The sequence below is a fragment of the Physella acuta genome, unplaced genomic scaffold (genome assembly GCF_028476545.2).
Source record: "Physella acuta isolate Inbredline_101_S28 unplaced genomic scaffold, ASM2847654v3 ptg000483l, whole genome shotgun sequence".
Lineage (NCBI taxonomy): Eukaryota > Metazoa > Mollusca > Gastropoda > Physidae > Physella > Physella acuta.
Window position 1 is genome coordinate 189249 of NW_026732002.1, and position 15779 is coordinate 205027.

Genomic DNA, 15779 nt, shown 5'->3' on the forward strand with positions numbered 1-15779 from the left:
TTGACTTCATCCATATGTCAATTACTCCAATAGTGTTTGCATGAGTGGACGTGTATGGGTGTGTGTATGATTGTGTTTGTATGAGTGTGTGTATGAGTGCCCCAACCTGCCTCTATCTGCCTCTACATGCCTCTAACTTCTTCTGTCTGCCTCTACCTACCGCTAACTCTCAAGGTCCCTCCCAGCTTCCTCTGGTAAAAAAAGACCTATGTTAATGATGAGGACCAAGAAATGTCTATGTTGTAGATATTTACCAGTTCATAACACTTTGTACGTTGTCCTTTTTAAAGAATCACAGCAACCGACACAAGGTCAAGGAGAAGAAGGTGAAGAGGTCATCAAAAACTGAAAGCGGCAGTTATTTTTTCCTGAATTATTGTTGTACATTAAACAAACATAACAAGGGTGGGCTATATACATAATGGCTATCCAACTACGGCCAATATCTTTAGGGAGATACATTTCACGGCCATCTATAGAAGGCCACCAGTATAGTAATATACATTTTAGGGCCATCAAAGGTCACTAATCTAGTAAGATAACCTAAGGGCCATCAAAGGTCACCAATCTAGTAAGATCTACCTAAGGGCCATGTAAGGTCACTAATGTAATAAGATACACCTAAGGGCCATGTAAGGTCATCAATGTAGTAAGATACACCTAAGGGCCATCTAAGGTCACCAATCTAGTAAGAAACACCTAAGGGCCATGTAAGGTCACCAAGCTAGTAAGATACACCTAAGGGCCATCTAAGGTCACCAGTGTAGTAAGATACACCTAAGGGCCACGTATCTACCATCACGAGCCTGATGACTGTAATGTGACAGTTGTAGAGTCCAAAGCTGGACTGGAAAAATTAATCAGCTGACTTTTATTTGTGTTTTACATTCTCTAAGTGGCAAATCTGTGGACTGGGGGATTCACAGTTTGATGTGAAGATTACTTTATTAAAAGGAAATGCACCTGATTGCTTGGCTATCGTCACGTGATACACTTGCTTTGATGGGTTTGTGGCTCCGGTCATCGAGCCGCATGGAGCCGGCAACAAACGACATGAGGGTGTGAGCCGAGATCAAAGTTGAGGTGGTCCCCCGTGTTAAATTATTCGTCACCAGATGGCGCTCTCACTGATTCATGTCACATTTTGACGGGAGTTGCATGATGGGACATGGTAGCACTTTAGTGACGTGCATAGGTCCAGTCAGATGATATAACTATTGGCTGGTGGAGCACAGTGAACAGATAACCTCCACTAGTCAACAGGTGAGTGATCTCTCTTGTTTGCTTTAGGTTAGCAGTTGCTAGTTGGTCTGTTGGGATGTTATTTTCTTTTGGGGCGAAGCTATATATATATATATATATATATATATATATATATATATATATATATATATATATATATATATATATATATATATATATATATAATTATTTAAAAATCCGTTTTTTGGTGTTTTTACTTTCTCGTATATACGAAGTATAGAGAAAGTATTGTAATCATGCACAAAAATCATTTGAAATTTTAACAATTTTCACCGTATTACACCTCAGTCCTTCATCACATCCGAAGTATAGAGGACTTATTTTAATCGGGCAAAAATTATCAATCCAGATTTATCAAAATTAAGAGGTTTTATGCGTAATCCAGTCTGAAAAACTGGGCTTTGCAATTCTGTCCGTATGTCTGTGTGTCTATGTGTGTGTGTGTGTGTGTCTGTTCATGTGTAAACACGATAACTTGAGTACCGTTACAGCTAGGTTGATGAAATTTTATATATAAGTATTTTATCAAAATCGTAGATCCGTATCAACTTTTGAGCGATTTCCGATAACCGGAAGTGGTACTTTTTCTACTTTGAATTTTTCAAAAACCTATAACTTGAGTACTATTTCAGATAGATAAATGAAATTTCACATGTAAGTAAAAGATCTAATTCTCTATCTTCTGTTACATTTTGAGTAATTTCCGTTGACCGGATGTAGTAATTTACGCTACTTCCGATTTCTCAAAAAACTAATGTAAATTTTTAACGAACTAATAATATTGCGCACTATTATGCACTTTTTTATTTGGCGTTCACTTGGTGTGCAATTCTTTTGTCTACGAGATTTTATTCTATTTCTAAAACTTTAAGTATTTAAAATGGATTAAAAATCATGTCTATAGCCCGAGTCCCCATCCCCTGTTGTTTTATATAAGAATATTCGAGAAAGTTTAGGGGAGATCACTCCCGGTTTATTTTTGGATGTACGTATATCTATTAGCAAGCTCATCGAAACATCGATTTGGTGAGTTCACGGTCTAAGCCATCGATCTAGCTATACATTAAAATAACTTAGCAACTAACCAAAGTACCTGTCGAATAATGTTAAAAGAGATGTTGACAAACTTTGACGTTTTAAATCCTGCCGGAACTTGGTTTTGCAATTTTGTCTGTGTGTCTGTTAGTCTGTATATCTGTGTGTCTGTAAACACGATAACTTCTGTACCGTTTGAGTTATGTTAACGAAATTTCAAGTATAAGTATTAGATCGAATTTGTAGTTCTGTAACAACTTTTGAGCGATTTCCTGTAAACGGAAGTGGTACATGCTCAACTTCCGGTTTTTTTAAAGCTAATTACTAGAGCCAACAACGTCACCCACAACCGAGTATAGCGTCCGCACAGTCAAGTTTTCATTTACTAACCAATTAAAGAAGTTTTCTAATTCCAGGTAAAATGTCTGGCTACCTGATCGTCCTGCTGCTTGGTGCCTTCGTCGGCCAGGTCATGTCACAGGGTAGGCTAGAGTTTTACCAACAGCTTCATGGCATTTTGGTTCGTTAAAATAGGGCTTAACTCCTTCAACAATAGCTTCATAGCACTTTGGTTCGTTAAAATAGGGCTTAACTCCTTCAACAACAGCTTCATAGCACTTTGGTTCGTTAAAATAGGGCTTAATTCAACTCTTCCAAATTAACTATGTACACTACCTTAAGTATTTAACAAGCTAAATTTAAATATTTTTACCACTCCCCACCCACGCAGTCATCTGTGGTAATAAGGCCTGCATCAAGGAGGCCTTCTGTGCCCCCAACAACACCTGCACCTGCAAGAACCCGCCCTTCGTCAGGGGAGACGGATATTTCGGTTGCTACAGACAAAGTAGGTTTTAGCTAATTACACTTGGTTTAATTAACTTAAGTATTTCATATAATTATATCTATCTCATATTATTTGGAACATTTTGATCATATCATAGTTATGGTGTAGCCTACACTGTTCGGTACACAGAATAACTCATGTTTGTTGACAAATCTTTTCAACTGGGGTCAAAAGTTGTAACACTGTGGTAAACATTCGAATAAAACTAATGGGCGTACTGTCAGATTTGTGCTCTGTTCTCGCCAAACGATGAAAGGTCATTTGATGAATGGGTGGGATTTCAAAACTGTGTACCTGTCGTGACACACTCGTCTCGCTACTCTACTGACAGTCGCAGCAGTCAGCAGGTGACTGAATGTCACAGCAGTCAGCAGGTGACTGAATGTGACAGCAGTCAGCACGTGACTGAATGTCACAGCAGTCAGCACGTGACTGAATGTCACAGCAGTCAGCACGTGACTGAATGTCACAGCAGTCAGCACGTGACTGAATCTCACAGCAGTCAGCACGTGACTGAATGTCACAGCAGTCAGCACGTGACTGAATGTCACAGCAGTCAGCACGTGACTGAATGTCACAGCAGTCAGCAGATGTATCTCTGCCTCCAGCCTTGTATTTACGTGCTCAATAAAAAGTCAGTAACCAGTAAGACGTTGTTTAGACCACCCATCCCATCTCTCACTCTTGCCGCTGACTGCTATGCCCATTACTTGCCGCTGACTGTTATGCCCATCACTTGCCGAAGTTTAACAGTCCTGAAGCTGCTCGGCTTTTCTAGAGTGCATGAGTGATCCCAACATAACGTTTTTTACTGAATTCTTGTCCAACTAGACACCGTGGACGCTGAGGTGAGGAATGACCCGACCCTGACGACGTTTAATGAGGAGACGGTCAACTTCCCCTACCCCTGCCGCTACATGATCACCCACGTCAAGCAGGAGCTCAAGTCTGGAGGGTCGGTCATTGGAAACTGCGAGTTAAAGGTGGGTCATTGGTCTGTTTCAGGGGTCAGGTCAGTTTCAATGGTCAGGTCAATTTCAGGGGTCAGGTCTGTTTCAGGGGTCAGGTCTGTTTCAGGGGTCAGGTCTGTTTCATGGGTCAGGTCAGTTTCAGGGGTCAGGTCAGTTTCAGGGGTCAGGTCAATTTCAGAGGTCAGGTCTGTTTCAGGGATCAGGTCTGTTTCAGGGGTCAGGTCTGTTTCAGGGGTCAGGTCTGTTTCATGGGTCAGGTCAGTTTCAGGGGTCAGGTCAGTTTCAGGGGTCAGGTCAATTTCAGAGGTCAGGTCTGTTTCAGGGATCAGGTCTGTTTCAGGGGTCAGGTCTGTTTCAGGGGTCAGGTCTGTTTCATGGGTCAGGTCAGTTTCAGGGGTCAGGTCAGTTTTAGGTTGGTATTGGTCAAATTCAGGTGGGTCACTGATCACTGCAAGATTCGGTTGGGTCATGGGTCCATGACTTCTACTACAGCTCTAGGCTAACTTGTATCTTACATGTTTTAGGTCAACTACAGCTCTAGGCTAACTTGTATCTTACATGTTTTAGGTCAACTACAGCTCTAGGCTAACTTGTATCTTACATGTTTTAGGTCCACTACAGCTCTAGGCTAACTTGTATCTTACATGTTTTAGGTCCACTACAGCTCTAGGCTAACTTGTATCTTACATGTTTTAGGTCCACTACAGCTGTAGGCTAACTTGTACCATACATGTTTTAGGCCCACTACAGCTGTAGGCTAACTTGTATCTTACATGTTTTAGGTCCTCTACAGCTGTAGACTAACTTGTATCATACATGTTTTAGGTCTACGGCTTCAACGCACGTGCTAAAGGTAAGCTGTACAGCCGCGGGTACCAACTGGCGGTCAAGCTGACCTACAACAGCAACACCCCCAGCCCAATTAGTCTCTCCACTACCACATACGGCGAAGCCGGCTCGGTAAGTCTGTAATAAACAACTAGACCAAAACTTTTATATTATTAAGCTTTTAAATTCTACTGAAAATAACGAAAGAAAATAAATTACAGGGGTTTCCAAACTTTTCAGCCAGAGGGCCGCATTAACTATCAAATAGCAGTTCAAGGCCAGAGTTTCTTCGGGGTGCCTCCCCCCCCCCCCCCCCCCGGATAAACGTCAAGTCTTCCTTGTGCAAAATCTTATAAAAACCAACCCGCCCTTCTTTGAACTTGTCTCTAAAGAGGTCGTTTGCTTGCAACTCAATGACCTCCAGATGCAGTTCATCTGGGCAACTGGCCACATTTGCTTCAAATGGGTTTTGAAACAATCTCACTTCTTCTGCCTTTGAATCGAATTAAAAAAAACGCTACTGAAACTGCAGCTGGAGGTCTTTGATGATTTCGCATGCAAATGACCCGGGGGACTCAGCTGTTACTTCAGCCATGAGGACATCACACTGCTGAAAGTGTGTCAAGTTGTTGGCTTGTACTTGTTGCAACAACATGACACGTTTGAATCTGAAGGCCTTTAGGTGGGTGTAGAGATCAGAAACTAGATTTCCCTCTTTTGTAGTTTTAGGTTCAGAAAATTAAATTGACCAGTTATGTTTGCAGCAGAGGCCAATTTCTATATCCACTCTTCATCAGACAATAATGGCTGTAGCTTGACTTTACTTTCCAGGAAGTCACCTATTTCCTTTCTTAATTAAATACTCAGCTCAGAACTTACTGACAACTTAGCCAACTTACTGCTGTGTAATATGGTATATCTTGCGATTCTGTGTTTGTAACTTTCAACATGTCTCTGGACTATCTATGGTTGAGCACATGTGACCTTATTAAAATTCACCATCTTCACCGCAGGATTCAGTAGGCCTACACCGCTAATGTCCACATATTTAGCAAACAAAGCTTGCTGGTGTATAATACAGTGCAGGGACATTGGTTGTAAAATGTTTTTCTCACTCGCTTGTCCAACCAAGCCTTTCTTTATGCCACTCATGTATCTTCGAGCATCAAAAGTCAGGTAACTGAGCTTAGTCCAGTCAAGTTATAATCAGCAAATGTTTTTTTAACTCATTGAATATATCCTCTCTGGTAACAGTGCCATACATGCTATGTAGGGAAGCCAGCTCTTGTGTTATGTTCATGTCTTCATCCACACCTCTAATGAACACAAGCAGTTGAGAGGTGGAACAGTTGTCCAGCGACTCAACCTTTGATATTGAATAATGGCGAAACTTGCTTGCATTTTCGCTATTTGAGTCACGATGTTTTCACCAATGTCTGCAACACGGCGGGCAATGGTATTAGCACCCAAAGCTACATTTTCAAATTGTTTTAAATTTTCTGGGCAAAGTTCCACAGCCACCTCCAACAAAAACTATTCCCGTGGACAAAAAGATACCCGCGGGCCAGATGAGAGGACCCCGAGGGCCGTAGTTTGGAGACCCCTTGCTTCAGCAGAACTATTGGTCGTAAATGAAATGGCTTACACATTTTAGCAACCACTGCTTTTACTAAAGAGAAAGTGTGTAAAATGACAAACAATTAACATTGTTGCAGAGGCGTAGCGACCCTTCCCGGCGCCCGGGGACAAACTATTCGATTTGCACCCCCCCCCCTCAAGATTTCGATTTGCACCCCCCCCCTCAAACTTTCGATTTGCACCCCCCCCCCCTCATACTTTCGATTTGCACCCCCCTCAACCTTACAATTTATTTTTCCAACCCATTTTGGCGCCCCCTAAAATCGGCGCCCGGGGACATATGTCCCCCCCCCCCGCCCCCTTGCTACGCTACTGTATTGTTGTACCCCCCCCCCCCCAACACCTATTGTTTTTAAATATGGTAATTAGTCACATAAATTTTTACATTATTAATTTAACATTTGAATAGGCTAAAAATGAGATGCTTGACACTTTCCGAGATAAGGTTGCTGCAATAGACGTGGTCGATATTAATTGATTTACCCCAAATCAACAACATTTTGAACATAAGAAATTGTTTTATTAATTTTTATTATTATTATTATTAGTATTGTTATTATTATTATTATTATTATTATTTTTATTAATATTAATATTATTATTAGTAATATTATTAACAATATTATTAATATTACTAACAATATTATTATTATTATTATTATTATTATTATTGCAATATGAGGTTATTTTGTTGCAGCTACAAATATTGTAATCTTTGTGTGCCTTAACAGTTGGACTGAGTTTAAATTGGCTGCGGCACTCCAGATAGAATTAGTTAAACGTCATTGCTAAAAATATCTTTTGGGTCAACAGGAGTTAAAACAAGGCTGGAATGATGCTAGTTTTGCGATGGCATTAAACACCCATATCTTTTTTCCATCTCTGTTCAGACGACAACCGAGCGAAACAATTTCTATAATTGCGACGGCCCGTTCACCCCCGTTGTTCCCGTGGCCACCACCCCCACCATTGTCCTCACAGCCCCACCCAGCGTAAAGGTCCTGCAGTACTTTGAGCCCACCACACAACAGAACATTTTCCAGGTGCGTTTCCATAGGCATTTCCTCCCCCTTGTCTGTCTGTATATTTGTGTGCTTATATGTGTATGCGTGTCCTTATGTTTAAATATTTCGCATTTCGTATTTGTGTATGTGTCTGTTTGTGCATATGTGTGTCTATAGTTGTGTTTTTTACTATGTGTTTGTGTGTGCTTGTGCGTGTGTTTGTATGTAATTTGAGTGGCACCTGACCCACATTTCCCACCGGCCAGATTGACTCGTGTGGCCTGAGAGTGACCTTCGTGCCCTATAACCTGACCAGCACGATCAACTCGCCCTTCTTGCCAGGCATCTCCGTCGGCATCAACTGCGCTCACCGTGAGTACACACTAGCTGACCTTTGACAAGTGAGTACACACTAGCTGACCTTTGACACGTGAGTACACACTAGTTGACCTTTGACACGTGAGTACATACTAGCTGACCTTTGACACGTGAGTACACACTAGCTGACCTTGGACACGTGAGTACACACTAGCTGACCTTTGACATACAAGTACTCACTAGCTGACCTTTGACACGAGTACTCACTAGCTGACCTGTGACACGTTATTGCACACTAGCTGACCTTTGATACACAAATGTTACGGTAAATGAACTGCATGTCAGTGAATTGCTGGCCACCAAACTAGCTGAATGTTTGCTGTCTGACAACACACTTAATGTTTGCTGTCTGACAACACACTTGATGTTTGCTGTCTGACAACATGTTTACTTGATGTTTGCTGTCTGACAACACACTTGATGTTTGCTGTCTGACAACACGTTAACTTGATGTTTGCTGTCTGACAACACACTTAATGTTTGCTGTCTGACAACACACTTGATGTTTGCTGTCTGACAACACACTTAATGTTTGCTGTCTGACAACACACTTGATGTTTGCTGTCTGACAACACACTTGATGTTTGCTGTCTGACAACACACTTGATGTTTGCTGTCTGACAACACACTTGATGTTTGCTGTCTGACAACACACTTGATGTTTGCTGTCTGACAACACGTTTACTTGTTTTTGCTGTCCACCAGATCCCATTTGGCTGTCCAATAACACTGTGATGGGTCTGGCCCCAGTGAGCCAGGGCGGTAAGCTGATCGCGGCCATCCAGGCTGAGTACCCCGGCCTGTCGCCTGCTGACGCCATGCTACAGAGAGCCTTCACCAGGAACGTCATACAAAACCAGTGAGTCCTTGACCCTGTGCACGTTGTGTAACTCTTGACCTAGATGTATTGTGACAGTTTTGTGTCGGGACTATGTTTTACAATACTTGACCTAGTTGTATTGTGACAGTTTTGCTAAAACGCAAATCTTAGCTCACTTTATTCTAAAAATAATGGAAAAACATAATGTATTGCATTTTTCTGCTTCTCCTATCAACATTACACATGTGGCCACTATACTTCCCACCTGTTAGTTGTATTTTGTAGAACAATCTGTGGTCAAGCACTTAACATTCTCCGCACTCTGTAACCGGGCACTTAACATTCTCTGCACTATGTAACCGGGCACTTAACATTCTCTGCACTATGTAACCGGGCACTTAACATTCTCCGCACTCGGTAACCGGGCACTTAACATTCTCCGCACTCGGTAACCGGGCACTTAACATTCTCCGCACTATGTAATCGGACACTTAACATTCTCCGCACTATGTAATCGGGCACTTAACATTCTCCGCACTATGTAATCGGGCACTTAACATTCTCCGCACTATGTAATCTGGCACTTAACATTCTCCGCACTATGTAATCTGGCACTTAACATTCTCCGCACTATGTAATCGGGCACTTAACATTCTCCGCACTATGTAATCTGGCACTTAACATTCTCCGCACTATGTAATCGGGCACTTAACATTCTCCGCACTATGTAATCGGGCACTTAACATTATCCGCACTATGTAATCGGGCACTTAACATTCTCCGCACTATGTAATCTGGCACTTAACATTATCCGCACTATGTAATCGGGCACTTAACATTCTCCGCACTATGTAATCTGGCACTTAACATTCTCCGCACTATGTAATCGGGCACTTAACATTCTCCGCACTATGTAATCTGGCACTTAACATTCTCCGCACTATGTAATCTGGCACTTAACATTCTCCGCACTATGTAATCGGGCACTTAACATTCTCCGCACTATGTAATCTGGCACTTAACATTCTCCGCACTATGTAATCGGGCACTTAACATTCTCCGCACTATGTAATCGGGCACTTAACATTCTCCGCACTATGTAATCTGGCACTTAACATTCTCCGCACTATGTAATCGGGCACTTAACATTCTCCGCACTATGTAATCGGGCACTTAACATTCTCCGCACTATGTAATCTGGCACTTAACATTCTCCGCACTATGTAATCGGGCACTTAACATTCTCCGCACTATGTAATCTGGCACTTAACATTCTCCGCACTATGTAATCTGGCACTTAACATTCTCCGCACTATGTAATCTGGCACTTAACATTCTCCGCACTATGTAATCGGGCACTTAACATTCTCCGCACTATGTAATCTGGCACTTAACATTCTCCGCACTATGTAATCGGGGACTTAACATTCTCCGCACTATGTAATCTGGCACTTAACATTCTCCGCACTATGTAATCGGGCACTTAACATTCTCCGCACTATGTAATCTGGCACTTAACATTCTCCGCACTATGTAATCTGGCACTTAACATTCTCCGCACTATGTAATCGGGCACTTAACATTCTCCGCACTATGTAATCTGGCACTTAACATTCTCCGCACTATGTAATCGGGCACTTAACATTCTCCGCACTATGTAATCGGGCACTTAACATTATCCGCACTATGTAATCGGGCACTTAACATTCTCCGCACTATGTAATCTGGCACTTAACATTCTCCGCACTATGTAATCGGGCACTTAACATTCTCCGCACTATGTAATCTGGCACTTAACATTCTCCGCACTATGTAATCTGGCACTTAACATTCTCCGCACTATGTAATCGGGCACTTAACATTCTCCGCACTATGTAATCGGGCACTTAACATTCTCCGCACTATGTAATCTGGCACTTAACATTCTCCGCACTATGTAATCGGGCACTTAACATTCTCCGCACTATGTAATCTGGCACTTAACATTCTCCGCACTATGTAATCGGGCACTTAACATTCTCCGCACTATGTAATCGGGCACTTAACATTCTCCGCACTATGTAATCGGGCACTTAAAACACAAAGAACATCCTCTGCCCGTTCATTCAATGGTTTTTTAAATTGTGGGCTGTGTTACCATAAGGGTGTGGTTATAAAAAACAACTGTGGCTTTTGTTGGACTTTACTGTGCTGGATGTTTTTAATATTTTCGGTATCTAAACAAACGTATAACAAAGCCAACAAAAACAAATTTCCCCATTTTCTCACTTAAAGAGTGAATATATTATAATAATAAATTATAATGTATGTCTTAACTAGGTTGTGTGCTTTTTTTTTTTTTTTTTTTTTTTTTTTTTTTAAAGCATAGTTCGCTTTACAACTTTTATCGTCAAAGTTTGGAGTACAAATTACGAGATTATTATTGTCTACACAATACTGACGGCAGCCATTTTGTTGAGCTGGATATTGTTCGCTCGAACACACTTTAGAAGGGGCATGAGGGGGCGTGGCAGCGTTATGAATAAATTTAAGTTCATTTATGAGATTCGTGACTGATATAGAGAGCATTAAGTCACCTGATACATGCATTTATTTTGTGGACTGTCCATGTATACCATGTGAACCTTCCTTTTTGTAGACTGTCCGTGTATACCATGTGAACCTCCCTTATTTTGTGGACTGTCCGTGTAAAGTAAAAAGATTCCCTTTCAAACCTGACGGTCTATGGGGCAAGTGAAGTAGAGTTCACGTGTTTCTGTGACCTCGGCATATGAAGAGATAGTGTGGTCAGCACTATGCCCAGCCGCCTTTACTTTCCCTAACTTGAGTTAGGTACCCATCAGAGTTGGGTGGACTCAGGGACGGTCTACTGATTGGAACCCGGATTCGAACTCGAGACTTACGCTAGACCACTCCGTCCCATACCATGTGAACCTCTCTTATTTTGTGGACTGGCCATGTATACCATGTGAACCTCCCTTATTTTGTGTCCATGTATACCATGTGAACCTCCCTTATTTTGTGTCCATGTATACCATGTGAACATCCCTTATTTTGTGTCCATGTATACCATGTGAACATCCCTTATTTTGTGTCCATGTATACCATGTGAACATCCCTCACAGACCAGGCGCCAGCTCCCAGTGTTCCAATGTTGGGAGCCTCTTAGGGGCGTGTAACGCCACAGAACTGGACGCCCTCTACGCCAACGTTGACTGGATCTTCGACAAGTACCCGCCCTTTGTCCGCTGTCTGTCTGGTACCACCACCGACGCCAACAATTTGCTCGACCTCTTCATCGCGTGAGTTTACATCTGTTGTACACAGCTAACCAACCACCTGTCTTCCACCGACTGCCACTAACCACCTGCCACTACACACCTGCCACTACACACCTGCCACTACACACCTGCCACTACACACCTGCCACTACACACCTGCCACTAACCACGTGCCACTAACCACCTGCCACTACACACCTGCCACTACACACCTGCTACTAACCACCTGCCACTACACACCTGCCACTACACACCTGCTACTAACCACCTGCCAATAACCACCTGTCTTACACCACCTTCAGGTTCATCAACCTGTTCTGCAACCAGGCGTGTGTCTACACCCCCGTCCACAACATCCTGGGCACCTGTGTCCCCAGTAATACGACAGAGCTCACCCCTCTCTTGGCCAAGGTCAACGCCACCTGCGGTTTCTGAGATGTGACTGACTCTATTGATGAATTAAATGGTTGAGAATCACTCAGGCTTTCGTGTGCTTCTTTCACGTTGTTCGTGATGGTTCTTATGGTGACTGATGTTATACCACACGTGATGGTTCTTATGGTGACTGATGTTATACCACACACACACACGCTACACGCACACGCACACATTCATCCGATCACCATGAAAGTGAGTAAGGTGGCTGAGCACACACTAAAACAGTTATTTGAAATGTTGGAGCGGCGGTACCCCGACGGTAGTGTACAGTTAATACACCAACTTCCTCATCATAGCACAAGGTGCCCAACGGTTAGGGGGGGGGGGGGCTGCATGTCGGGTTATTGGTAAGATTTGATTCTACGGGCAGTCTGCAACAGGGGCGAACCGGTAACATTCGCGCTACCTTATGAGCGCCTACGTTATATTTAAAGAGCACCATACAGTAGGGGGACAAAAGGCGACTACATTCTATGTTTGAACTGAGCCAGAAGTTGCACCCCGCGCCCATTCGGTAGTTAACCGGTGGTTCCCAATGTCACCCCGCGACACCCCTGACATTTGGGTGGTGACCGAGGGGTGTTGTACCTGAGACCAGCGGGGGGGGGGGATAAACTCCAGCATCTATAACAACCCATACTGAAATCCGGTGCTAATAATTGAATGGCACTGCCTGTCTTAGTAAATTACTTTCCGAACGGAGATTTGCCCGATAGTGACAACGGGGGGGGGGGGGGGGGGGTTTAAGGACATTAGTGGGCCCAAAAATCCGACCTTAAATATAGTTTAAAATTTTATTTAGGAATTTTTTTTTCCTATGCTTTGATTTACCGGTGAACGTGCACCCGAAAACTCTCACACGCGCTAGAACTGCGGTTATCTTTATATTAGTCTCTGGCCCAGACGCCAGCAATACATTCTACAGGAACTATAGCGTCAAGGATTGGCAAACTAATCATTAGCACGTCTTATTGCGCTTCTTTGTATCACTGATAATAGAGGAGGCCAACATACATTCAAACACTGGCGATATTACAGGGACAGCAAAGTGTGTGTGTGTGTGTGTGAGGGGGGTTTAATAAATATAGTTTATATGTATATGTGACCTAGGCTACTCGCAGCGCCAAATGTGACCCTGCTCGCAGCGCCAATTGTAACCTTCCCCGAGTCTATCCTGCCCGACAACGCCAATTGTAACGAGTTGAACCACTCATGCTACACAACATCGATTACAGTAGAAAGACTCGAAGATGCAGGTTCGCTATTGATCCTTTTATTACATGAATCAAGAAATGCTTCAATATAACACAATGAATCAACAGAAATGTTTCACAATAATAGTCTGAATCAACTGACCCCCTAACAGTCCTCACTAGGCTTCATATAACTGAATCCACATGTCTATTGTCCTTCTTAACACAATATAACCAACTTGATATGTCACACAGACTGACTGATCTAAAGCGAGCGATGAAGAGGGAAGAGAACGAGTTCAGTCGTCCCCTCCTATTTATCCCTTGTATTCGTACTCATCTTCGTACTTGTATTCCTCCGTAATCGATACTTGTACTCGATGTCTCCGACCACTAGTTGCGCAGTTCTAACGTACAGTCCGTGTCATAAACATCTGCATCCTATCAATCAAAGTTGACAGGCCGTCTGAATCCCCTCGTACCGTTTCCCAAAATAGCACGCGTTGGCTTTGAGATTGTTATCAGTCCGATCCAATAAGCCACCTGCTATCGGTTGCATCAGACTGTAATACTGCGTCTCGGCTTCTCGTTCGTTATCAGATTTGTAACTAGTAGCTAGGCCTACCCTAGTTACATCCACCCCTGCTTTTTTTGTGTGTTTTCAACCACAAACAACGCCTGGCAGGTGCACTCCTCCAAAGTCAATCGCACAATCGTAAAAAAAAATTTTATTGTTCCACTCACTGTCCACGACGTTCCATTCGTATACGATTGACAGTTATACCTATTTCACATATCAACTGTGTCTACATCGTCTTCCTGAGACACAAAACAGTTCTAGAATTCACATCCACCCTTTTCGTTTGGTGCCTTCACCAGTTCAGTTTTATAGCTTTTTTGAACCGTCTGTTCTCATACCAGCGCGACCATGAAAGACTTGATGGTTGCTGACAAAAAATTTCGTCTTCCTTCTGTTCCTCAAACTTCTCCGCGGACCACTTATCTGATGGTCTACTGTCTCTCTGCTTCTGGAAGGAACGGGATCCTCTTTGTTGCCGTTATCCTCCACTTGTATATCGCGGTTGTTCTGTTGATGGTGATATGGTTCCGGGATGGGTATGTGAATTTCCGTTATAGTTTCCGGTTCCCTAATTGTCTTGGATTTCCCTGTGTGTAACTGCTCTTCTTGCCTATTCCAATATTTCTTTAATTGAGCAATATTCGCCCACCGATCCGGTTTGGCGTGATCGATGGGTCTTATCTTAAAGGGGCCACCTGCTACTTTAGGCATCTCCATGACTTGCCATATCTCCTGTCCCCAGAGATCGTGGATTTTGTTTCTGCCTAACGGGTGGCTACGCAGTAATACCCTGTCATTCAGTTTGAGTGGCGGGTCCTTTGTCTGTACCGGCGGTTCCCTTCGCCGTGCTTCATGTTCTAGTCTTTCCTGTACTACCCTGTACATTCCTCTAATTCTTCTCATATGTTCATTCACATATTCCAGTGCGGTGTATGAGCCAGTCATACTCTCTCTTTTTCCTAGGAACAAATCAAGAGGGAGTCGAGCCTCCCGTCCAAACAGCAACATGTGTGGCGAAAAGCCGGTTGTGGCATGGGGTGTGCAGTTGTATAGATATACCAACTCTGGGAGAAAATCCGGCCAACGTTTTTTCTGTTCAGGTTCTAGGGTACGCAGCAAATCATGCATGCTGCGGTTGAACCGTTCACACTGTCCGTTTCCTTTCGGATTAAATGTGGTTGTTCTAGATTTGTTGATCCCGTAGTGGCTGCACAGTTGGTTAATTACTTCTGACTCAAAGGCCCTTCCTTGGTCAGAGTGTAATTGTCTTGGTATGCCATATTTGATGAACCAATGTTCTATTAAGACCTTTGCCACTGTTTTGGCAGTCTGATCTCGCGTGGGCACCGCCACCGTCCATTTGGTGAATACATCAGTCATTACCAACACATGTTCCGTCCCATCCGATGATTGCTCCAACGACGTAAAGTCCATAGCCACAATCTCTAGTGGTTTTGTCGCTAGTAGGTGTCCTGATGGCTGTCTCATTTTGACAACTGGCAT

The 15779-nt window shown here is 43.1% G+C and overlaps 1 protein-coding gene across 1 annotated transcript; it reads left to right on the plus strand.

Moving 5' to 3' along the window:
• The first annotated feature begins 1138 nt into the window (after positions 1–1138).
• Positions 1139–12542, plus strand: LOC131944145 (uncharacterized). Its single transcript, XM_059304661.1, has 10 exons — positions 1139–1263; positions 2715–2780; positions 3029–3145; positions 3977–4128; positions 4942–5076; positions 7473–7625; positions 7853–7958; positions 8670–8823; positions 11910–12086; positions 12368–12542. The coding sequence occupies exons 2-10, from the start codon at positions 2720–2722 to the stop codon at positions 12498–12500; spliced, it is 1188 nt and encodes a 395-aa protein (XP_059160644.1). The 5' UTR covers positions 1139–1263; positions 2715–2719; the 3' UTR covers positions 12501–12542.
• Positions 12543–15779: the final 3237 nt, after the last annotated feature.